The sequence below is a fragment of the Aquila chrysaetos genome, chromosome 1 (genome assembly GCF_900496995.4).
Source record: "Aquila chrysaetos chrysaetos chromosome 1, bAquChr1.4, whole genome shotgun sequence".
Classification (NCBI taxonomy): Eukaryota; Metazoa; Chordata; class Aves; order Accipitriformes; family Accipitridae; genus Aquila; species Aquila chrysaetos.
In genome coordinates this window covers 36,373,803-36,396,552 of record NC_044004.1, presented here as the reverse complement: position 1 = coordinate 36,396,552, position 22,750 = coordinate 36,373,803, and the positions used below count along the sequence as shown (strand labels likewise).

The following is a 22,750-nucleotide window of genomic DNA, read 5'->3' as shown; positions in this document are numbered from 1 at the left end:
GCTGCATAAAGCTTTACAAAATACTGAAGAACTGAACTATTTTCCTACCATTAAGGATCACCATCACCATGGTCACCTGCTCTTTTAGAATATCTACAGTAGAATTTACTCTAAATAAACATGAGTAGTACTTTGACTAGAATTTTCATAAACGCTAAGTTAGTAGATCTTCTTTATTTCATGATTGTATTTATCACAAAACATTCAGGGATTTGCTAGTCTGCTTAGTGCTGCCTAAATGATAAAAATCCAGTAATTTAACTTCTAATAAATGCTGAACATCATTCTTTTTCTCCCAAATATATTTGTTGGGTTCTTTATTGTGTATGAGAGTGTCAGATTGCCAGAACGGAAACAAATGCCTTGTTTTATGTGTCACACAAACCCAGAAAAGAGAACACTATTTCCAGGCTGCTCAGCAATTTGCCTCAATCTTGAACTGACAGGTTAGCTCTGTGGATGAAGTAATGATTTACTGTCAATGTGCTTTCAGTTCATTGTGACTGCCAGACTGTTTGCCAGCTTCAAAAATTATGCTTGTGGTGCAAAGGAATAGCCTGAATTCCACATCAATTTGCATATCATTAGGCAATTTACAGCAACTCCAAACTGGAACCCGAAGCCCCCAAGAAATTCAGCAATGCCTTCATCTGTAAGTACTTAGCACAACCAAAGGCAGGAATACAGGTTTTATGAACAAGGAACCCTTAAAAGATTTATTATCCATTTTATTACTCCTATTCTCCCACGTATTGTAATTTGCATTTTAAGGCATTGAGTCTTTTTAATAATTACTGAGCTATTAAACAGATATTGATTCTTACCTGACAAATAATATTTTTGATGTTATTCCAAAAAGCTGATTCAAAACAAGCTGTACCTCAATCGAACCAATCCATTGCTGTGACCCAACAAATGCTGCTGGCTTGTCTCCAGCATCAACCAGTGCCTTTTGCAACATCACGATGAAGAAGAAAAACAACCGTCAACAACACATGGTAGGCAATTCCACCACTTATTGTGAACAAAGTTGGTTTATATATATGGGAATATATTTTGAACCTAGCCAGTCAAAAACAGACAAATGGATGTTGAATTCATTCATTGCAGTTCTGTTTTGGAAATGTCACTTGAAAACTAATACAGAACAGTGCCTATAAGCACAGAATATAACCCCAGGTCCGCAGGCAGACTTCAAGCTGGGATGGTGAGCACCAAGCTGTCTAATAATGGAGTGCACCACTTGTACTGCAGAAGCCACTTCGCAGGCTGAAGTACCTGGATTCCCATTCAAAGCATCTCAGAAAAGGATCCATAAAATAGCACTCTGAGGAAGAGGCCACTGAAATACACCAAAGGTTGTGCTTTATTTTAAACTCTTCTCCATTCTGAGGCTTATATGTTACATGCAGCACTTCAGAGGGGCATTTTCAGCTCAGGATACAAAGCCCACAAAGTCTCCTGAAGGCTAGTGCCTCTTCTAGATGTCTAAAAATACTACAGGAGTGCATGGACTTCAGTTGCTTTTAGGTTTAGGTGTGGACTGAGACATGTTCAGGAAATGCAGTTTTAGTGCTCACATCCCTGTTAGGTATGATGAAAGTTGTTTTATGGACCGAATCAAACTTTGCCAAAAATGTTCAGTAAATAAATATAACGCAAAGAATTTTTTAGAAGACTGAAGATAATTGCAGTATTTCTTGCTAGGCATACAATATTAGCTACCCAAGCCCACAGTTTTTATTTAGTGCTGTTAACAGAAACAAACATATTCAGGTATGCATTTGAATTCACAATAGAAAAAGAAGTGAAGGATAGTTCAAAAAACAGAAAAAGGCCACTACTCTCAAAGACAAAGTTGCAAAAGGCAGCATAGCATAGCATCTGGGGACTAATTCAGCTGTCACCGAATACAAAAGTCAGTTTTAAAACTGATTTTAGTATGACACATTGGATTCTTTGTTTCCTTTCATTTGGCAAAAACAGTGAAAATGTCATAATTTGAGCTTCTAATAGAACATGAATCCAAGGAAGTATTTAGAAGACTATTTTAATGAGTCTTATTTGTACAGTGTCACCTGCCACTGATAAACATTTGGAAACATATCTCCTATAACAAAACTTGTTAAAAATAATAATTTAGAACTACTACAGTTCGATTTAAGAGAAAAATATCACACAAATCCAAAAAGTCTAAAATATATGAATTTGATATTTTAAAAATAATCTACAGAAACACATATAAAATAATCTGCTTAAATGTTCTGTACCTGTTGAATTTCCTTGTGTGTTGGTATAGGTCTATCAATGTAACCTTGGTGCTTGAACCAAGAACAGATTGTCTGCAAAGACCGATAGGCACAGCCCCAACCACTGTCATCAATCCGATCCTGCATATAGTGGTGATAACTATATACACCATGTACTAAATAAATCTGCACAGAAAGAGATAATACAAATGAATCTGATCACACTTGCATCAATTTTCAGAGAAGTCATATGTCTTGTCACTTGCACTGTAAAAGCTTTCAGCTGGGGACTGCGAATCTTTGGAAGAATTGAAGGGTTGTTATTCATACATGGTTACTCCTGTTTGTCTCCTCAACATCTCTGTTCATAGTTTCAGTTTCTTGTCCTGGTTCTGAGAAACTTTTAAAATACATGCAAAAAATCTGTACATCCTTTTCCAAGAAAATGCAATTTCTTTGGGACAAATATAACTAAAGCAATGCCATTTTGTGCAGAGAAGTCCTTTTGCTTAAAAGGCCAAGTCAGTTACTTCGCTTTCTCATCTATAGAATACTGACTATCTAAATTACTTCTTTTAATAACAAATCTCGGCTAAAATGAAAAGTACTTTCTTACAAGTGTTTCACTTTAAACTTACCATACCAGACTCTGTACCAGGTGAATTAAGATGCAAATGTGGATTTCTGAGATATCCATCTTTATATGGTTCATCTGGAAAATGGTAAGCATTTGCTCTCTTGAAATATGGTCTGTCACAAGGCAGATTGAATAACCCATGCAATTCCTACATGCAAGTTCAAATAAAAATAAAGAGCACAATTCAAATTTTGGGTTAAAAGAAACATCACGCTGTATGTAACAATAGAGACATAAACAATTTTAACAGCACAGTTTAGCAAAATTAATATATTAAAATCTGCTTAATTAAATATTCAGCATATATATATACTACTAGATCTCACCTCTCAAAGGAAGCTCATGCAGGCTTATCTCCTATCTATAGGGCCCACTATTTCACGCGGGCCTGTTACATAACGCCTGCCGCTGGAGCCCCACTAAAGATACCATGAGTAACAAGTGTGTTAAGAAAGTATGATAAAATACACCATAATAAAAAAGGATTACTGTTTTATCTATGTAGTAGTACAGATACGCACACTCTGAATTATAATCTTAACTAATATTGAAGACATACAAATACCACATACTGAGACAAAGTAAAGATACTGAGCTTATGGTTTAAGCAGGTTCAGTCTTTTTTTAAATCTCTTAAGCACTGTTTACAACACAGCAGCCACATTTAAAGAGATATATTGTCTTATTTCACAGAGCTTAAGAGTGAAAGGAATGATGAGATAATCTAGGATAATGCGTGTAACGCGGGTAATACATTTTACGCAGATGACCCAACACTGAACCCAACTACATTAGCCGCTGGAACACTTCGCAATCAGTGGATAAGAGTGAACAGAAGACAGAGAGCAGTAAAGACTTAATGTGCCATCAGTGCCTGAGGCCTCTGCAAATGCAAGGAACTGATTAGGTTTTATATACCCAGTAATGTTTCACACAGAGGAAGAAAATGAAAAATCCCCATGGCTTCTACACCTCTAAGGCAGCAGAAGATTCTTTCCCCACTCTCAGTATGTGTAACTGTGTGACCTGAACTGGTATCTGCCAGGTACACGTCTCAATCTGAAAGGACTGCCACATCAGAACATTTTTCCACCTCATCCATTTTCCTTTTTCTAGATGTGCCAACCCAGAAGGAAAAAACCAAACAAGCTAGCTAAGGCTAGTCACCTGTGAGCCACAAAAAGCAGCCTCCCCAAAACAAACAAACAAAAAACCCCAACAACACATAACCCCAAGAAAGAACCCAAAACAAACAAAAAAACCCAACCCTCACCCTTTCAGGACACATGTTAAAGCCTAAGAGTAATAACACACTAGAAGTAATCTGATATTTCACCATGGAAGTGGAGAAATTCCAAGAATACAGTACCAGAAGTGTAATTTAGATAAAACCTATCTAAACCAAATCCTATTGTCCCCTTGCAAAAATGAGATCTGGCACATTTTGTAAAATAACTTCTAATAAATCAAGCTTCCACATTCAGTATACTGCTTCAGTTATAATAGAAATAAATTTAAAAAACAGCAGTATCTGTTAGTATTTATTCTAGGTTACCTAAATGAAAAGCTTTACCAATGCCTCAGTTACAATAATAACAATAATAATTAAAAAAAAAAAAAAAAAAATCAGGTTCTGTTAGTATTTGTTGGCTTTACCTTTCTGTAACTTTCCAGTTGATCATCTGAAATACCTGTAGGATACGAGATTGTTACAAGGTGATTTTTTCCTGGTAACATGAAATGAAATTGTTCTGGTACCACAATTGATGTTCCCTTCATATATTTCATGATACATCTTTCCATGTCAGTTAATTGCCTGTGAATTGCTTTCACCAGGAGATTTTGTACCCTGCAAAGTATAAGGGAGAATATTTTAAAAGTAGAACAGCGATGGTAGGTCATTTTCTCTCATAGCTCTGATAGTTATACAATACTTATATGCATATTTGCACCTGGTCTGATGAACTTACTACTTCCATGCTTCCACTCCCACAGAGAAGGACAGAACCTCACCATGCTTTACTCAAAGCATGTTTGCACACAGAAACTACTCCCTAGTGATTCAACCCTCCGAGGTGGAAGTACCCTGGACTTATATCAGAAACACAACCATTATGAGCATTTGCTGAAATAAAAGTTACACATATGACTATATGGGGTTGTTTGCATTTTATCCACCCCATTTAGCATCCTTCAGAGTCAAATCCTATGGAAAAAATGCAAGGAAAAATTACAGAGGAAGACTCTAATGTTTTCCACCTTCACCTAGCCAGCTGCAGCCCCTAACATAGTACTGAGATTACAAACTCATCAAATACACTCCAACTCTTACTTTTATAGACACTCACATACTTACAAGAATTTTTAGAACATTTTCCTGACTTTCTCAATTCCTTGCTAAGCAATGGTTACGAATTATCAATTTATCAGACACTGATAAACTGAATTTGTTGTAGATAGCAAAAGAATTGTTTCAAGATTATTAAAGCTAACAGCTGTCTACAGCAGCTTTTATTATTTACACAGTTAATTTCCATTACAAAAATACTATATGCTACTTCATTAAACTGATTAATGATATAGCTTTACTTCATTATTTCAAGAAAAAGCAGAAACGAAGTTGAAAAATTACAAGCTTAGGATAACACTTACTTTCCCCATGTTTCTTCTGGAGAAACAGATACAACAACATCAACTGGTAATGTCATATTTATGTAGTGGTGTTCCTTATTTTCCTTTTCAATGACTGGAGTCAAAGCACCTAGTGAAGATGTCATTTCCAACATGAGGTCTATATTGACTATCTGCTGCTGCAGAGAATAAAGACACCAATAGCATGTCTCCAACACCACATGCACCAAAAAGGCAAAAGTAACATTGTAGATATTTAGTATCAAACTCAGTAATGAAATACTTGGGGTTAAAAAAGAAAACAAAACTTGTAATCTTAAAAACAAACTTCTACGTGCTGATCTACTCTAGATGGATCCCTGCATTCACGCTGAGTCTCAGTGACTTTAAAAGGATTCTTTTGAGTCATGTCAATGTCTGTCTGTGTACAGAAAAGCCTAGGGAGGGCAGATCTAAAAATGTTTAAATGATAGGTTGTCTGATATAATTTAGTAGTGTGGTGAGACACATACCGTATCTTGTAACTTTTTATCCTTTTTTTTGCCAAGCTTTCGTTTGGTCTCATCATCTTGATCAAATCTGAAGAATCAACAGAAAGAGAAATTTCTATAATATGAAATTAATCTATTATAAAAAATATAAATTAAATATACTCACTGTATAAATCGTCTTATCTCCTTACAAGCAGAATCATCAGTCAGCTCTGGAACAGTGTTCATACCACTGTTAGGCCACACATAGACTGAACTGTGGCAAATTCTTAATACAAGAACATCTGAGGACAGTTTGTTTGCAAGATCACTGAAAACATATCCTAATGCCTTTTTTGTTGATGCCTCTGAAACACAATAAGGATACAATTAGCCTAGAAAATTCCCTCACTTTCGTTATAGCTGCTGGACATGCATTTTTAAAAAATTTGTATGTTTTGACTTGGAATAAAAATGTAAGTGCTGTTATGATCAGAAAAATGGCTATGTAAAGAGAAACTGAGATGAGATTTCGCTTAGCAGGTCTGTCTCAAACATTCACATTCATACCTGTCTGAACATAAGTGTACTGTTTCTCTCAAATGCTGTCAAATACGAAGAGCTGCATGAATTACAGAAGAATAACCTACACTGTAGTCGATTCTCACATCAATAACTCTTAACCAAGCCTACAGTTGCAAATGAACTTCTATGTACAGACAAACTTCTACATAAGGTTTTATTTAGTCTTTTGAGTAAATCCTGGAAAGATTCAATCTGAGTCACATGTTTTGGATCAATATCATTATTCAGAAATACAAACCAAAAATATACTAAATTTTTGGAAAAGCAGGGCCTCCTCTCTCCAGCTGCAGACCAAATTTTGGCCAACATAAACCTGTAACTGTCAGCCACACCCTGGTCAGCCTGAATCTTTATTACCGGTATAGACAGTTGTCTGTCAGAGCTTGACTTGAGTTTTTAAGTTTCACCCACTCCTTACAACATGAGCCAATACTGGATATGACAGAGCAACTTTTACACATTACCAACATTGTTTTCCTTACTGAGGAGATTAAAAAACGTTACTTAGAATGCAACAAGTTACACAAAGCCTAACGAGCTATCAAAGACTAAGCTGAATTGTATTTCTTTAATGTATTAACTTAGATTTGGCCACTATTAGTTGACTTTTGCACTAGAAGTCTGTAAAAACTACAGTATTGGAAAAATCAAACAAAACTCCTCCAAAAGAAGAGCCTCACTGCCTTCAAAAGGAGTGGTCTGCCATATTTACACACTAACAGGTGTGAATACCATGCACATGGACAATCTGAATATCACTCTGCTTCACTGTGGTTAAAATTCACTACCCTGTAAACAAAGTCAAATTAATAGCCTTTCTCTGAGGATGCAATACACAAAAAATTGCTATGCATTAGGCCAACTATTCAGCACTTCTATTCCACATCATGAACTGAAATGAGCCTAAGTTCCTTTTCAAGGTTCACTAGCACCGAATTCAGAGTTTCTAGTAAAGACATGTCCTTTTAAAATTCAGAATGAGCTACAGTTGAGCTAAAGACACCGTCCTTCTGCACTCGGCCCTATGATAGCTCAGTGGCCACAGATAGCCTTGAGCAGACTTTCTGAAGCGAACGTCACATTACTGTAAGAACATGGGACTAGAGGAGCCTCTTAACGCCATATGATCTAGTCCCTTGTTATCACATGGAACTGCAGTAGCCAATCCCGCCTAAATTCAGTAAGGTAACTACTTAGCTTGTTCATCATCTTTATTTCTCTAGAAAGACTGGACCACAATCTCAAAACTGTATTATTAATGAATTTGGTTTATAGCAGGATTATATTGTCATTAAGTTATTCTCTGCTTGCTTAGAATTTCAGGGTCAACTTTGGATTCAAACTGAAAAGTGATCCCAATACCATATCCCTAAGTAGGAAAAATATGTAAATAAAGTGACCTAAAAATGGCAATTGAAACTTTACTTCAAATCAAAGTAAAAAACATACAATGGAAAAAGACTGTCAGAAAATTAATGGAGATAAAGAATATCATTTTCTGTACTTAAATCTTCACAGGTTTGGGAAGAAGCACTTAACTGGTGAAATACCAAGAAAATAAACATTGTAATAACTAGTTAATTAATAAAAGGTTATTTATATAAATGTTAAAAAATCTATCATAGTCTTATAGACACACCATCAGTAGTTGCTAGCTGAAATGCAAGATCCAAGCCTCCTCTTATTCTAAAGAGTATATCCATAGCTTCTAGAATTACCTAAGGAGAAAAAAGAAGCAATGAAAATGAATAGCTATTTCAACATGCTTTTTCTCAAGTTACAATTGACTGTTATGATACCACAGTGTGCAAGCACACCGGTAATTACTGCAGCTGCTCAGGGTATGAAAGGCCAGTGAATAAACAGGGAAGCGAGTGGTACAGCAGCACATAGTTGCTGGAGCCAGTACCTCAATTACATGAGTCCTGCTGTAAGCACAGTCCTTAAAACACATTTCCTACCTAAACAAGAAAGTCTTAATTCTATACTTTTACCTTTTAGAAATATTTGGGGTAAAATGTCATTGTTTCTCATTGTTTCAGTCCAAACGTCATGTTTTATATCTTATGGGTCATCTTCCAGTTCAAGTAAACCGAGGACTGCTCTAAGCATTAGAGCAGAGAGGTAATTAAGCACATCTCTAAGTGTGCATTCATCTTGGTTAGGAAATCACAGCTTCAGGGAAAGAAAAAAAACCCAAAGGCACGCGCACACACACAGAACCTCTAGAACCCAGGCTGAGTTTCACATTTGACAGAAGAGCTGCTTGTGCCAGCACAGAGACCACCCAGCTGTTTCTTTCCCCTTCCAAGGTCCCTGCTCTGTGTCCCCACAACTGCCCACTGCAGACATTTTAACACGAACTTCATCAGAGAACTCATCCAGACAGAAAACGACCCTTTTACTGAGAGAAAATTTTTTCACCCAGATCAATTCCCAGTGAAGTTCAACATACTGCTACAAAAACAGTTGTGCCAGTACAGAGAGGAACAAAAGGTGACAGCCCAGAAGAGCGTGGGTATTGCGCAATCTAACAGTCCACAAAAAGAAATGCTTTACAGCCTTAATTACTCTAAAAAAAGCCACCAAACACCTGTAAGAATAATTTCACTAAGACCCTTTGGAGAGGCTTACCGCATAACTGTTTGCTTACAAAGTATGGGAAACTTCCAGGTGCAATGCTATCATTATTCATGAAATAAAAGAATCAAAACAGAGGACTAATTTTCTTTCCATTAGAGGTACTCTAAGCAGAAATATAAAAAAAGATATGCATGCCTGATGAAAATGTAAGCATCTACGCTTTCAGCTTTGGGTGAGGGATTTTCAGGTTTCCGTGATTCTGGAGTGCCAAAGTTTACTCCAAGAAACGAAAATGCAAGATTGCAACGTCTAACATTTTGGTTCCTGAAGCATAACCTGGGAACTATTTTAGATAACACAGCTATCTACACGAAAAAGGCCTTGGAGCGTGGGATCCACAAGTGCCAGCACGTGAAAAAAAAGTCTGCGTGGGTTGACGTTAAAGACGTTTTTTATCTGAATTATTACAAGGCAAGAATAACGTTCGTGAATGAAAAGCAGAGCTCTGCAGAAGGAGCAAGAGAGGTCCTGGCCTCTTGACAGTGGCTCACCATGGATGATGACGTCTTCCGACCAATCCCTGACACGAGCCGCCCAGGCCGAGGGAGAGAGCCCCAAGGTCCCCGAGGGCCACGGGGAAGGCTGCTGCGAGGGGCGGACAAAGCGGGGGGGGCAGCGCGGGAGCTGCCGCTGCCCCGTCCGACACGGCCCGGGCCCTGCAGAAAGGGCGGGCCTCGCCCCCGGAGCCGCCCAAGGGGCCTCGACACCTCCCCCCGCCAGGTGCCCCCGGGGGCTGGAGGCCCGAACGCCGCCGCGGAGCGCCCACCCGGGACCGCGCAGGCGGACACCAGCCCCCAGCCCTCTCCGCTCGCCACAGGACGGGGCGGCGCCGCGGACCCCTCCCCCGCGGCCGTCTCGGGTGGGGGGTGGAAACGGCCGCGGGGGGGGGGCCTTTAGGGCAAGCCCCCGGCCCAGCTGCTAGCCCAGCCCGAGCGGGAGCCCTCCCCACCGCCGCGGTCCCCCCCACCCGCGGCGTCCCCGGGGAAGGGGCGGACTCACCACGTCCGTCAGCGCCGCAGCGGGGGCCGAGCCCGGCCGCATCCTCCCCGCGCACGCGCGCTCCCGACCCCGGGGGAGGCGCCGCGCGAGCTGGAGAGGTGCGGGGGGGGGGGGGGGGGGCGGAGCGGACAAGCTGCCCGCTCCCGCCCGTCCACCCGCCGCACTGCGGTGCTGCGCAGCCGCGATCGCCTTGGGCCGTACCAATGCAGGGAGGCGGGGGGCGATAGGCGAGACTTGCCCGTTCTGCCGGTTGGGCTTTCCCGCCTCCTGGGCGACCGGCACCAACAGAGCGGGGGGGGGGGTGGCGGCCGCGGGCGCTCCCCGCCGCACCGCCTCTCGCTCCTGCCGGCGGCCGTCCCAGGCGAGTGAGGTACCGGCTCCGGCAAGTAGGTGCCGCGGTGCCGCTCGGTTCCGTCTCGATTTCACCGGCCTTCCGTACCCTGCGGTGCTGCCGCTCTTAGCGCTGGGCCGGCGCGCTCCGGCGTACTGCGTGGAGCTTGCTTTAGCTTGGGCAACCAACCACGGCTGCACTTAATACGGTTTATGTGGTACCAGCGCTCTGTGGCAAAATACTGGTATTTCCTCACCTTCCCTACCAGTTCCTTGGGAGACGCTGCAGAACCGTGCTTGCCCGCCTGCTGACCGGCAATACTGCTACTGCCAGGCCAGGCTCGTCCACCTCGTTACATCTCCTCAGTCGCATCGAACTGCTGAGGTCCAAAAATCCTTCCCATTAATCCCTTGAGCAACGACCCTTGCTTTACACCGCAGAGCTTAATTCCAGGTCTATTTATTTTCCATAAATTACTCCTATCCTCATCAATAATGCCAACTAGCTTCATAACAGCAAACCCTTAAGTTTGTTTCCAAGGGCCGGCTTTCTGTCATCTCTTCTTTCAGTGCCATTTGTTGTTGCCTGCCCTTTGGTTCCTTACCCAACATCTAGATCTACCAAAGAACAGTACTGAGTTTACCTGATGAAGCGATGGTCATTTTACACTGCGTGAACCTCTGCACCTTGCAAAAAAAAATTGCTTTAAACTTTTTAAAACTTCTGCATGCTGTCCATCCTGTGTGCTGAGCATAAGCAAAATGTGGCTAGCCCTTCCATCGTACACAGTGTTACAGCATATTATTTCTTATAATAAAATATATAAAGTCTATATTAATTATACAGATTTCCACTGCTGTGCTGCTGCTGCTTTTCTACTTGGCACCCACATGCCAGATACAGCTAATGTGTGATATTAATCTCTCAGAGTTTTCTGCTGCCTGAGTTATTTTCATTCCTATCTTCCATCTTGCCTTCGCCCCCATAGTTAATACCAACATGGGACTTGATCTACATTGTCTTTAATCTGTAGTCCACTCTAATGTCTTCTTAACTTCCCTGCTCTCTTTCGAGCTGTGTGGACACAGATACTTCAGCTATTTGTTTGCATATCCTTGATTTTTTTGATAATTCTTATGTTTCATGACTTTCAAGAAATAGCTTTACTAACATATTAACCACTTTATTCTGCCTTAATTTCCATTCCTGGTGAACGTACCATATATTGTTATCTTCCTCCCCAAGGCAGTTTTTCCCCTAGCTGATTCTGATTCCCATCTCTACTAGTTTTCACTCTGGGAATCAGATCCCTGATAATCCTAGTGCTAAGCATGCTCTCTGTTCAAGCCCTTGAGTTCCTTACACTTGTTGACTAGGCATTTTCCTTAGTTCTGTCAGGCTCCAATGAGGGTGATGATGAGGAAAAACTAACAGTTATTGTAAATCACTTGCATTAAAACCAATAAGAAATTGGAAATACATTTACCATGACCAGGTCTTGGATTAGTTAGAGGGCTTCCAAAATTCCACTTTTATGTTTTACCACAGATTTGTCCATACACTGACCTTCTACACCATTATTAGAAAGTGACTGAAAGCCATTGCTAGAGATAAGCCACAACATGAAGAAGGAAGCTGCTCGGCATGTTTTATTACTAGCTGTTAATGCCACCAAAACCCCTCATCTTAGTACTCTGAAGACATCTGTCAGTCATAAGTTTTGACCCAAACTACGAAAATTCAGTAAGAGTTGCACCAGTCGTATCACAAAACAAAAGCATTTGATTTTCTTTCTCTGGTCATGTTTTGAATTTGTTTAACAGAGGAGATTTAATGGTGTCTAAATCCCACATAGTCCATTTGTCGTATAAGCACCAAAGCTGTCAAACATATTGTAGATTACTTTCTTCAGATTACATTTTTTGCTAGTATTTTTAACCAAAAATTCTTGCATTTTACTTTAATAAACATTTTGTTTACAGGTGTGGACTGCTTATAGACTTTTGCAGTAGAACAAATAAACAAGGATACTTCCACCCTTTTAGTGCAGTGCACTGTCACACAGATCCAGCCATGCCTGCGGAAGGGAAAAGTGATATGGAGAGGATTGGCCTCTTCAGTGAAATGGGTTATGTTACCATTGGAGATAAATATGTATCACATTATATGCGTAAGTACATTTAATTTTAATCACTGTTTACTGACAGGGACCAGCTCTAGTATCCATTTACTTTCAGAGTCACTATTTTCTAATTTTTTTTTTTTTTTTTTTATTAGAAGGAACTGTTTTTTCATGCATATTCTTTGCTCAGGTCTGTATTACTAAGAGAAAGGCTTGATATATTGGAATGAATATATCGAAGAAAGGAGAAGTCCAGTAAAACTGAAAAATATCTATGCATAATAAGACTGATAAAATCTTTTAGTGTATACATTTCTTTTTAATATTAATTATCTGCAAGTTACCACTATTTTTCTGCTTTTGTGAAAAACAGTAGTGTTTATTCTATGCTCTTTCAGCAGGTTTTCTGATATTGACAATTAGATTGTCATTATTTTTAAACTAGAGATGCAATTTTTTTTTTTTGTTCTGATCTGACTCACGTGTGTGAGATTCCCCATCCTGTCTTTTCCTTTTTTTGTTGTTTAATGAGAATACTCATTGAGAAAGGTAATTTTTGTAATTAGTAAGGTTACAGAGGTTAACTCTCAGTAGCTGCTTTGAAGTGATAGTGCAAAATAATCCTGGCTTCTCAATACAGATACTTCTGCTGTGTTGTTGTGTCAGTGATGAATGTGTCCACCAGAACCCTGGCTGATATACTTCCACCACACTGAGCTGCTGGGGATTCAAAACCCAGCTGGAGGCACTTAAGTTATTCGACCTGGTCTGTAATCAGTGGGAGAGAGAGAGAGATGCTCCTCTGAAGTGTTACTGGTAGTATGTAAATAGCTCTGAATTGTAGCCTGGAGTAACCAATCTCTCTCCATTGCCTGTAAAGCAAGTGCAGGGGTTAGAAAACTAAAAGGAGATGCTGTGAATACTTTCTCATAGCATTGTCTTTTAGACACAACCATTTACATGCATGTTTTGCAAGTTAAATGCTCTGCAGTACATTCTTTGAGCCACCCAGATCCAGACCTTAGTTTTTTAATGTAGGCTAAGAGAAGCACTAACATCGAACAGCTATTTACAGTGCTTACTTTTTTAAAGGCCCTTTTAACGAAGCTGCAAGCAAGAACAGACAGATGTTTCCGGGGGGAACCAAAACATTGTCAGCTCTGCAGGCAGGTTATTTTGAGCCTCAGTTTGTGAGGATTTTCGATGGTGAAGCCTACTCAAACCCTGTTCAGCTAAGGAGACGCTATAGATTGGCAGAATCAAAGAAAAATTTGGGCAAAGCTTTCCTTCCCAGTAATGGAGACAAATTGCCGTAAGTGTTGTGAAAATGTTTTAAACTGACCTTTTTTCTTTTCTGTATGCTAAAGATGATTTTCACAGATTATTTCTTATAAAACCTGCAATAAGAGTACAATATTGTTGTTTTATACAATGTGGTGTTAGTCAGTACTGAGCGAAGAATTTTGAGCAGCAACATAGGGAAGGCTGAACACAGGTAGAAATCAAGTCCTGATGCTTGCTCTTAACTAGTGTTTTTTTGCTATAAACATTACCTTTAGCTTTTTACTTTTGATGAAAATGAAGATGGCTATGGGAAAAGGATATGGATAATTAACAAATGAATATTTCATTTTAATTTAGGAGGAAATCTGTTGGAACTTGTTGGATGCAATATCTTCTCTCTCCCATTTCCGAGCCTCCCAAAATAGAGATGGTATATCTATTGCATAAACAGTAGGAAAAGGGGCCATTATCCAGGTGCAATGTTTTCCTCTCAGCAAATCCATATCCATTATCTTTTTGCTAAAAAAAATACCAATTATCCTATAGGATGATCAGAAGATGTTACAGAGCTGAGGAATATATGTAGAATATTAAAATAAATACATCTTTGCTATTTGCACAACATTAATTGCATGACAAAATGACACCAATGAAATTGGTGTCATATAACTATTATTATTCACATGTGAAAAACAGATAGAGCCTGGTTATTCATTTAGAAGTATACAATCTTGTTTTGTTCTTGGACAGGAGGATTCAGTGTATGTACAGGGCCTGGTTCTTACAGTCTCATGGTTACATTTAGTCATATCTTTCTGCAGCTTTGCTTTTGTTTGGAGAGTAACCCTTTGTTTATTTTTATATATATATAAATATTTTAGGATGCAAGGATTAGCATGTTCTATGTTCTGTTGTATGTTAAAGGAACACCTTAGCTTATAGTAGGAATGTAAGACATGGTGTGTAGGCTTTCTGTTGGATATATGTGTGCTATTTCTGATGGGACAGACAATGTGTGAGTCCTGTGTTCAAAACTTTCTTTCGGCTACAACTTGACTTCATAGCAACCAAATTATTTATAAGGGTTTAACTGTTAGAAACACCTAGGCACATGACAGTCAATGAGAGTCCTGTTCACTTACTTCCTGGGTTCTGAGTCCAACAGTGGGAGTCTTGCTTACAATGAAGACCTGCTGATGTGCTCTCTTCCACATACTGCCTCCACAAATGCACTTGTTGGCTGTTGGTGCAGCAGCTCATGCTCTTATTCATGTTATAAGACTTCTGAATTCTTCTAGACATGAACTTTAGGGCAGGTTCTTTATTGTCTTTATCCTCCCCTAAATCTGTACTGGCAGAGTAGCACAAAGCAGAGGCTGGGAATGTGGTTAGGTTGTCTTTTAATGGAATCCTGAAGCAATTATGGAGAGCGATTATACATTTCTTATATCCAAAACTGACTCCCATTGTAACTGAGGAACTAGCACAGAGCTCTGTTGCTATTCACTGAGTTGTTGTTCTTGGCTGCCTGAATGATAAGCAGCTCTTGGGAATCTTTACATTGGAGGCACATTTGTTGTTAGCTGCAAATGGAAAGGTTGCAAAGATGTCATATTCTGAAGATATGACTGAAGCCTGGACCTTTCTTTTCTTCATATGTGTGTTCTCTGTTATTTTGTTACTGGCATATAAAAAGCCTACACACAGAAGTGACATGAGAAGAATATGAAATAAAGCACTTAAGAGCTAGGAAACACCAAGATAAATGTTGTCTGTGCACTGTCAGTTTGCCCATTTTTTTCTATATATGAGTTTATGAAGTCCCTAAATAAGGAGAGGGTAATGAACAGGTAGGTTAGAGTTTTGTGCAAAGATGACAAATGTTATCTGGGCATCCTAATCCTGTCAGTATTCATTAATGGCCCTTTTAAGTAGGAGCTCATTGAGACACTTTACTCTCTCCCCACAATAAGTGCAGACAGTACAGGCAAAGCAGATTACCTCAGCTATCTGGAGTAGTTGACAGATCTTATACAGTAGCTCCTGTTTATTTTTTTCTGTTCTGTTTTGGGGTTTTGGGGCGTGGGAACAGAGGGTTGGTTGTTTGGGGTTTTTTTGGACCACTGTAGCTGCAGCTTAGTGGACCAAATTGCCACTCCGCTATTTTATTAGTTTGTCTCGGTCCTTTTCTCCTTTAGCGGCTGTATGATCATGTACTTCGAGAGCATGTCCTACGCTTGTCAGCAAATACTGATTTTCAAGTTGGTCTTTAAAAAACAGTCTTTGTGAATTCCTGCAGCTTTCTAGGCAGAAGTATTTCTCCTAAATGAGCTGTGCCTCCTTTTACTTTCCTTCTGTGACAAGACAGAAAGTTAACTAGTCCTAACATCTCCCATTAAAAAACCCTTTCAGACAGGTTCCCTGTCTGGGCAGATGTTGCCTGCCACTCCATTATCATACCAGCACTAACTTACTGTTCTCTGTAAACTTGTGGGAAAGACTGTCCTCTTGTCATCAAGCATCAAGTCTGTTTAACCTACTCCTCTGGGTCTCCATTTGTGAATCTGTCTCTACCACTGTTACTTCACCTTGTTCGTGCATAATTAAAACGATCTCTATTAAGCATATTTATGTTATTAAGATACTTTAAAACTTCATCTCTGCCACCATCTTGTTTATTTTTTGTCCATAACACTGTGCACGGAATTGCTGTAGTAGTAGATTCCATGGACAGTGGATCTGATCTGGTTTTATATTTAACTCTTGAGATGTATATATTGCTTGGGTTTTCTACTTACCGTCGTTTTAGCACACTAGATATGGGAAGCCTGAAATATTTGCAAAACATTAATTAATATGTTCATTTGCTATTTTTAGATGTGGACTTGGCAGCTATTATGGAACCATAGGAGGTTCATATGCATACTTCAGTCCACAACTGAAAGCTAAAGAAAGATACATTCCTCCTGGAAAGAATTTTTATACTAATCCAGGAAAGAAAGGAACTGGATATGGGTAACTTCACAATATTGCTTCTTGCAGAGTATTTTATTAAATGTTTCTTGAGTTTTGAACACCTAAGTAATTAATTTTGTTTTTACAGTTATGCAAATCTTACCATAGGTGAACAATATCCACATGAACCTGAAGGGTATGAAGTAGAAAGAATAAATGCAAAGGTAAAAATATTTGTCTTTATTATGTATTAGTGTTATGATTATTTATTAAAATTTACATGAACTTTTTGTTCCCTGTGGTGTTTCCTTTAGCTTGAAATCACTAATGTTTATTTACAAAGTGGAGGAAGGAAAACAAATTAATGACCATCCTGTATAAAAAAATATTTAGGTATTTTTCATCTATTATTTTTTCTTTGAGACAACTGGCAGTATCCCACACAAGTTCTACCATTCAGGATTTGACCTTAATTTTATATTTGGAGACCTTAAGCTATAATACAATAATGACCAAACAATGCCAATAGCAAGAACAGTAATACTTCTATGTTGTTGTCAGAAGAATGGGACCTTATTATCCTAGATACTATATAAAAAAACCATCTTCCTTTTTTCATATAAGTTCATAAATCTAAGAAAACTTGTAAATGTGCTTGCACTGATTTTAGTTATATATTTTCATCGTATGTACTGAAAAATGGCAGCAGGAGGACATTTTTTGGTCTAGGGTAAGAACAAGATTAGAAGAAACAATTCAGCTACCTGCAGTTGAGACAAATTCAGTGTCAAAATTAAGTATCCAGTGCAGAAAATGAGAAGAACAGAGAAAAGAGGGAGGCAGGATTGTTTCCACTGGATAGAAAAAAGGGAATTTGCTCTGAGACATTAGCATGCATTACCAGGTGATACTGTATTACTGATGGTATGTTTTATGCTTGTCTTTTAATTGTTTGTAATGTTTTAACCTATTTTATTTTAAAATGGAATCTGGGAAGAATAGTCAACATCTCGCATGGTACAAAGAACCAATTCCTAGAGACGTTCAGCTTAGTAAGGTGCTCAGAATCTGGGAAACGTAGTGGCCAGGGTTCACAAGGGTGAGTGGCTGGACTGCATGCAAGCAGAATTTTCAAGCATGTATGTGTGCATGTATGCCCAAGATACAGGTATACAATACCGTTAGACACATCTTAAATGCACAGTGCTTTTCCTACCATACTTTCATAGTGATTGTTGCGCTTCCTGGTTAGTGAATCTATGTTCCATTATACATGGTGGTTATATAAAATACCTTGATCATCAAAGAGCAAAGAAAGTTAGAGTGAACATTGTCCAAGACTAAATTTAAATGCTTTCCATTTTTCTCTTGGAATAATATACAGTAAAAATCCTCAAGATTGTTTCTTTCAAAGTATTTGTTTTACAGAAAGCGCAAGAGGAGCATAAACGATTGGCTAAAGGAGGGCCTTTCAAGTTAAATCTATATCCCCAGGACTATTTTGACATGAATCCCTATTTTAATGACAAACCTTTGCCACCTGTGAAGAAACCACCTCCAGAGAAGCCAATTGCACCACCTTTCAAACCAAGTTCTCCTGCTAAAAAGGTTAGTTTGTCTTATAGCTACTGGAGACAAAAGATACAAATATTCAGATATTTCCTGTTAAAAGCTTTGCTTATAGTACATAAGATAAAAACAAATGTTAGGTTTTGCTATTAATTTCTTATTTTTCTTACAAAAGGTATTATTCCATTTACTTTGTTTTCAGTTTACAAAGCAATGAAATCTTGTTTGACCCAACAACAAATGCTAACCAGTTTCAAGTAACCTAAAAAGTGTTTCTCTTTAAAATCTGCATAGTGCTGTTAACATACAGTTAATTGACTGCACACACCACAAAAAGATACAAAGCAGAAGGTTATACAATAAATGACAGTAAGACTAAATTACTGTTGCAAAATGAAATGCTCTCCTATTTTGGACTCTGTCAGTCACTTCTATCATTTCTGAACCTGCTAATTACTCTCAGCCTATATAGACAAACATCTGAAAGATAATTCCGAGAAGTGTGATGGGAATGGATAGATGGAAGGAGCAGAAAATGTCAGGTTAGTCCCTCTGTTCAGGGAAAGACTGCAGAATAAACTCAGGAATTATCTGTTGCTCATCCATCAGCAGACACAAATTTGCAATCCACTTTAGAATTTGCCAACTCTTTAGTATTTAGGAGAAAAGGCAGAAAAGGATGGGAATAAATATATGTGGCAGGGCTTAGAGGGCATAAGAAATAAAGCCTGGGGTTAGTATGAAGGATATATAGGAACATAGTTCATTAGTTCCAGTTGCTTAGTGTCATTATTTCTTAAAATCTGAATGGATATTTTTCCATTCCATAAAGCATGCCATTTTGATATATTCTTTTTGAGATGAGATATTAAATTTATGCCATTCACCTTAGGCTATACCTTAATTTCACTTTGAAATGGGTTTAAGATGCATAAATACCTCTCTCTTAAATGACTCCAGATACCTAATACAGTAACACCCCTTAATCTGTCACTTTTCAGCTCTTCATTTTGGAGTTCTATTGTCAGTCATTTAACACTGTGCTCTGCTAACCACTGTTTTCCTATTATTATGTCCTTTACCCTTATTTGACTGACATTGATTCACCTGAGGAAGATGATGATAGCAAGGAAAATATAACTATTCAGAAAGAGACTGCAAAAATGCTTACACACTAATAATTGCATTGGGTGTTTGGCCTCATCGATGAGGCAGCTGAGATCTTTCAGAATGGAAATCTGTTCAGGAAAGTTAGCTGCTAGAAAGTCAGCACCTTGGCTGGCTGACAATGCTCGTGATCCTGCTTCAGGCTTCCCATCTTTCATACCATATATGCTTTCCCCTTATATTTAAAATATGTGTACTTCCCAAGCTACTGCACACTTTCCCTCTTTGCTATATAAATTCTTATGGGAAAAATTGCTTTATTGTTGATTGAATTGCTTATTGCCACACTTTTCAGGAATGCATCCTCAGCAGTCTGTGGGGTTCAGCTGTACTAGGGGATTGCAAAGAATTAATCAGGTCTCTGTATATTTTTTAACTAAAATTTGCCACTCTTGTAGTACTACTAGTGGACGTAACATTTCAGGAAAAGCCAATGCTGTATTCAATCCTATATGTCAGAAAACACATTGATAATAATGCCCAACCCCTGCTGTACGTAAGAATCCCTACACCAGTACTGGACATGGAGGTGTACTAGTAAACTACTAGTGACAAAGGAATTCCCTTTTTTTGCCACAACATAGCTCATTTTAGTGAGTTATGTGTTTACTTTTTCTGTCACATTTTCAAGCTCCTTTCCTCAAAATCCAGACTTAATGAAAGAACATTTGAAACTGAGAATTCATCAAAATAATGACTAAAATTTTCCTTAAAGTTTCCATTGCAAAATAATGACTAAAATTTTCCTTAAAGTTTCCATTGAAAATTTAAGGAATATTTGTTTTGTTTTTTGTTTTTTTTATATAATATGATGCAGTCTGCTATTCAGTATTCTTACTTGCTTTTGCATGAAAAATACTTTAATTAACTCAATTATATTGGCACTTCAAAAAGTTTTTTTTTTTTTCAGTCAGGGGGCATGAAAGGAGGCACATTTGATCCTTACCCAAGCCATTCCGCTGACCCTTATGTAATTAAAAAATCTAAGGCTGTCACAACTAATAAAGAACGACAGATTTTTCATCCTCCTGCTGGACCAAAAAGCAGACCTGTTAGAAGCATACTAACTTTAAATGTCACAAGGTAAGCTCCTTTGAGTTCATGTTTCATGTATGCTGTCTACCAAAAGTCATTAGCACAGCTGTTTATTGCTGTCTAAAATAATTGAATAAATGAAGGAATGAATTATTAACAAAAGGGTAAGAAATGTATGAGGAACTTGGCTTTCAAAATTTATTCCAACTCTATTCTGTAAATTCAGGTTACTTTATAAGCCTTTTGAGAGACCTTCAGAATCATGCTATACAGATGTCACTGAAAAATTATTAATTTTTATTCTTTTCTGACTTGATAAATGTAAAAAGACTAGGAATGTTCCTGTTTAAATGTTTTTGTTTTCCCTTATGTTTATGGAATAAAATTGGCTCCCTCTGCTGGAAAACATAATGTTAGGTAATCTAAGCCTGTGAAGCTTTTGAAACAATGGCACTCAAATTGGTTTCCTAACTACAAACATGTCACTGTGCAATGTTAGAAGAGATTTATAGTACACAGTGTATGTATATAGGTAGACAAGCACATAATTCTTTATTTTTTTATCTTACTAAGCTATAAACCTTGTATTTAAACAACCTTTTTTTCTGGTTTTGGCTCTGTTGTAATTCAAGCAGATTGTGTTCTTTCGAGTTATTTAGAGAAACCACTTTCAAATGCAGACTTCTAAGACTGCATGTAGAATAGTTAAGCATATTGCATACTCCTTGAGTAACATGAAATAGTTTAGAAATATTTCATTAAAATTTGAAAAACTCTCTTAGAGGAATCTGCTTTACATTTGTGATTTGTCTTTTACATATCATATGTGAAGTCTAAGAAATACACCTCCCTTATTCCCCCATTGCTGTTCTGTTTACTTTATTTCACCATGTATTGGCATTTGCATAATCACTTTTTAAGTTGCAGGGATAGTTTGAAGTTTTTATTTACACTGACAAGGCAGAACCAGAAGCTACGTATTGCTCCACATTGCTTTTCATTACTAATGGAAAGTAAGAAAGAATTGAAAGTAACTTTTTGGTTGCACCAAAAAGCGTGGTAACTACCAAAACTGATGTAAAAAACTACAACCTTCCATGTATGCACTGGTGTTTTTAAACTAGTAAAAGGGAAAAGAATGCTGTATTGGTCTAAGTAGCTTTCTTAGTGTAATTGTTTGTATTATTGTTTTATCAACCAAATAAAAATTCATGTTCCCAAATGAAATGTTTTTACTGGGAAAAACCTCTAACTGTATGTGAAGTAGGTTTCAAAATTGAAAGGGGGGGACTGATGGTGAAGTATCACTATGTGCTCACACATACAGTTATGATGGACTCAGTAAAAATATTTGTAAAGAGAAAATTTTCACATACCCAACAGAAATTCCACAGAGAGAAATTAAAACTAGTATTTCAAATTTTCCACTGCTATTTCCCTCCCAAGAATTTTAAAGAATGTATTTATTTATATTTGCTTCATTATTCCTAGGTTTAATAGAATGAGAATTGTGAACTGAATTTCTTATAAGTATGAAGCTCATAGCTCATAGATTTTAAGAAATGTGGTAAGACATCTGCTTCCCCCACTGAATTACAGTTCTTTATGTACTTTCCAATGGAAAGCTTATCTTCTGATATTTGGACCATAATCCTATAATTGGATTTGCTAGTGTAGATTCTTGCTCTCATGCAGAGCTCTATTGAAATAATCTGACTTCATGAGGATTCAAGTCATTAAATCTAACTGCAGGACTGGGTATACCACAGTTTTTAATTTTTGCAAAACTCTTGTAATTTGTACAGTGATATTCTACAAAAATCTAATAAGTTTATCTTCATTTACATTTCAGATCATTAAATATAAAGAACTACAAGACTGCGCAGCTGACATCTTATTAGGTACAAAAGGTGAAATGAAGGGTACACTTTTTAGACTCTGTAAAATGTTAACAAAGCAAATAAAAATGTGGAAAGTGGAATTCAAGTATCTAGGGCAATCCAATCTAATTATTGAGAATGCAATCTTTTGTTTCTAAATATAAAACTATAATAAATAATTTAAGATCATGTA

General features: G+C 38.0%; 2 protein-coding genes across 9 annotated transcripts in view; one reads left to right on the top strand and one right to left on the bottom strand.

Moving 5' to 3' along the window:
• The window catches only part of UFSP2 (UFM1 specific peptidase 2), a 15,379-nt gene extending 5,035 nt beyond the window's left edge, over nucleotides 1-10,344 (bottom strand). For 3 of the 5 annotated variants that reach the window (XR_005932231.1, XR_005932232.1, XM_030009693.2), the window contains exons 1-9: nucleotides 10,215-10,344; nucleotides 8,212-8,290; nucleotides 6,175-6,355; nucleotides 6,030-6,096; nucleotides 5,539-5,696; nucleotides 4,543-4,735; nucleotides 2,888-3,034; nucleotides 2,271-2,435; nucleotides 825-949 (exon numbers count right to left, since the gene is read on the bottom strand). Coding sequence is in view for 3 of the 5 variants with exons in the window: in XM_030009693.2 (XP_029865553.1) it covers nucleotides 825-949; nucleotides 2,271-2,435; nucleotides 2,888-3,034; nucleotides 4,543-4,735; nucleotides 5,539-5,696; nucleotides 6,030-6,096; nucleotides 6,175-6,355; nucleotides 8,212-8,290; nucleotides 10,215-10,256 (1,157 nt within the window). In the remaining 2 variants the exon portion in view is untranslated. Of the gene's footprint in view, nucleotides 1-824; nucleotides 950-2,270; nucleotides 2,436-2,887; nucleotides 3,035-4,542; nucleotides 4,736-5,538; nucleotides 5,697-6,029; nucleotides 6,097-6,174; nucleotides 6,356-8,211; nucleotides 8,291-9,706; nucleotides 10,086-10,214 lie in introns of those variants that run through there. The other 2 variants (XM_030009703.2, XM_030009712.2) reach the window with 2 other exon arrangements.
• On the top strand, nucleotides 10,039-22,750 carry C1H4orf47 (chromosome 1 C4orf47 homolog). Of its 4 annotated transcripts, none has more exons than XM_030009747.2 (8): nucleotides 10,039-10,074; nucleotides 12,528-12,715; nucleotides 13,760-13,979; nucleotides 16,829-16,966; nucleotides 17,055-17,130; nucleotides 18,335-18,514; nucleotides 20,553-20,725; nucleotides 22,530-22,750. In XM_030009747.2, the coding sequence occupies exons 2-8, from the start codon at nucleotides 12,619-12,621 to the stop codon at nucleotides 22,576-22,578; spliced, it is 933 nt and encodes a 310-aa protein (XP_029865607.1). In that variant the 5' UTR covers nucleotides 10,039-10,074; nucleotides 12,528-12,618; the 3' UTR covers nucleotides 22,579-22,750. The 4 variants fall into 4 exon arrangements, with proteins under 4 accessions (XP_029865607.1, XP_040979077.1, XP_029865591.1 ...); XM_041123143.1 differs by lacking the exon at nucleotides 10,039-10,074 and adding an exon at nucleotides 10,444-10,584; XM_030009731.1 differs by lacking the exon at nucleotides 10,039-10,074 and adding an exon at nucleotides 10,444-10,600.

Bases quoted from the DNA above. Each gene is read 5' to 3' on its own strand.
- C1H4orf47 (XM_030009747.2), top strand. From the start codon at position 12,619: ATGCCTGCGGAAGGGAAAAGTGATATGGAGAGGATTGGCCTCTTCAGT. The intron at 13,980-16,828 runs GTAAGTGTTGTG...TGCTATTTTTAG, and splicing joins AGTAATGGAGACAAATTGCC to ATGTGGACTTGGCAGCTATT. The intron at 16,967-17,054 runs GTAACTTCACAA...TTGTTTTTACAG, and splicing joins AAGAAAGGAACTGGATATGG to TTATGCAAATCTTACCATAG.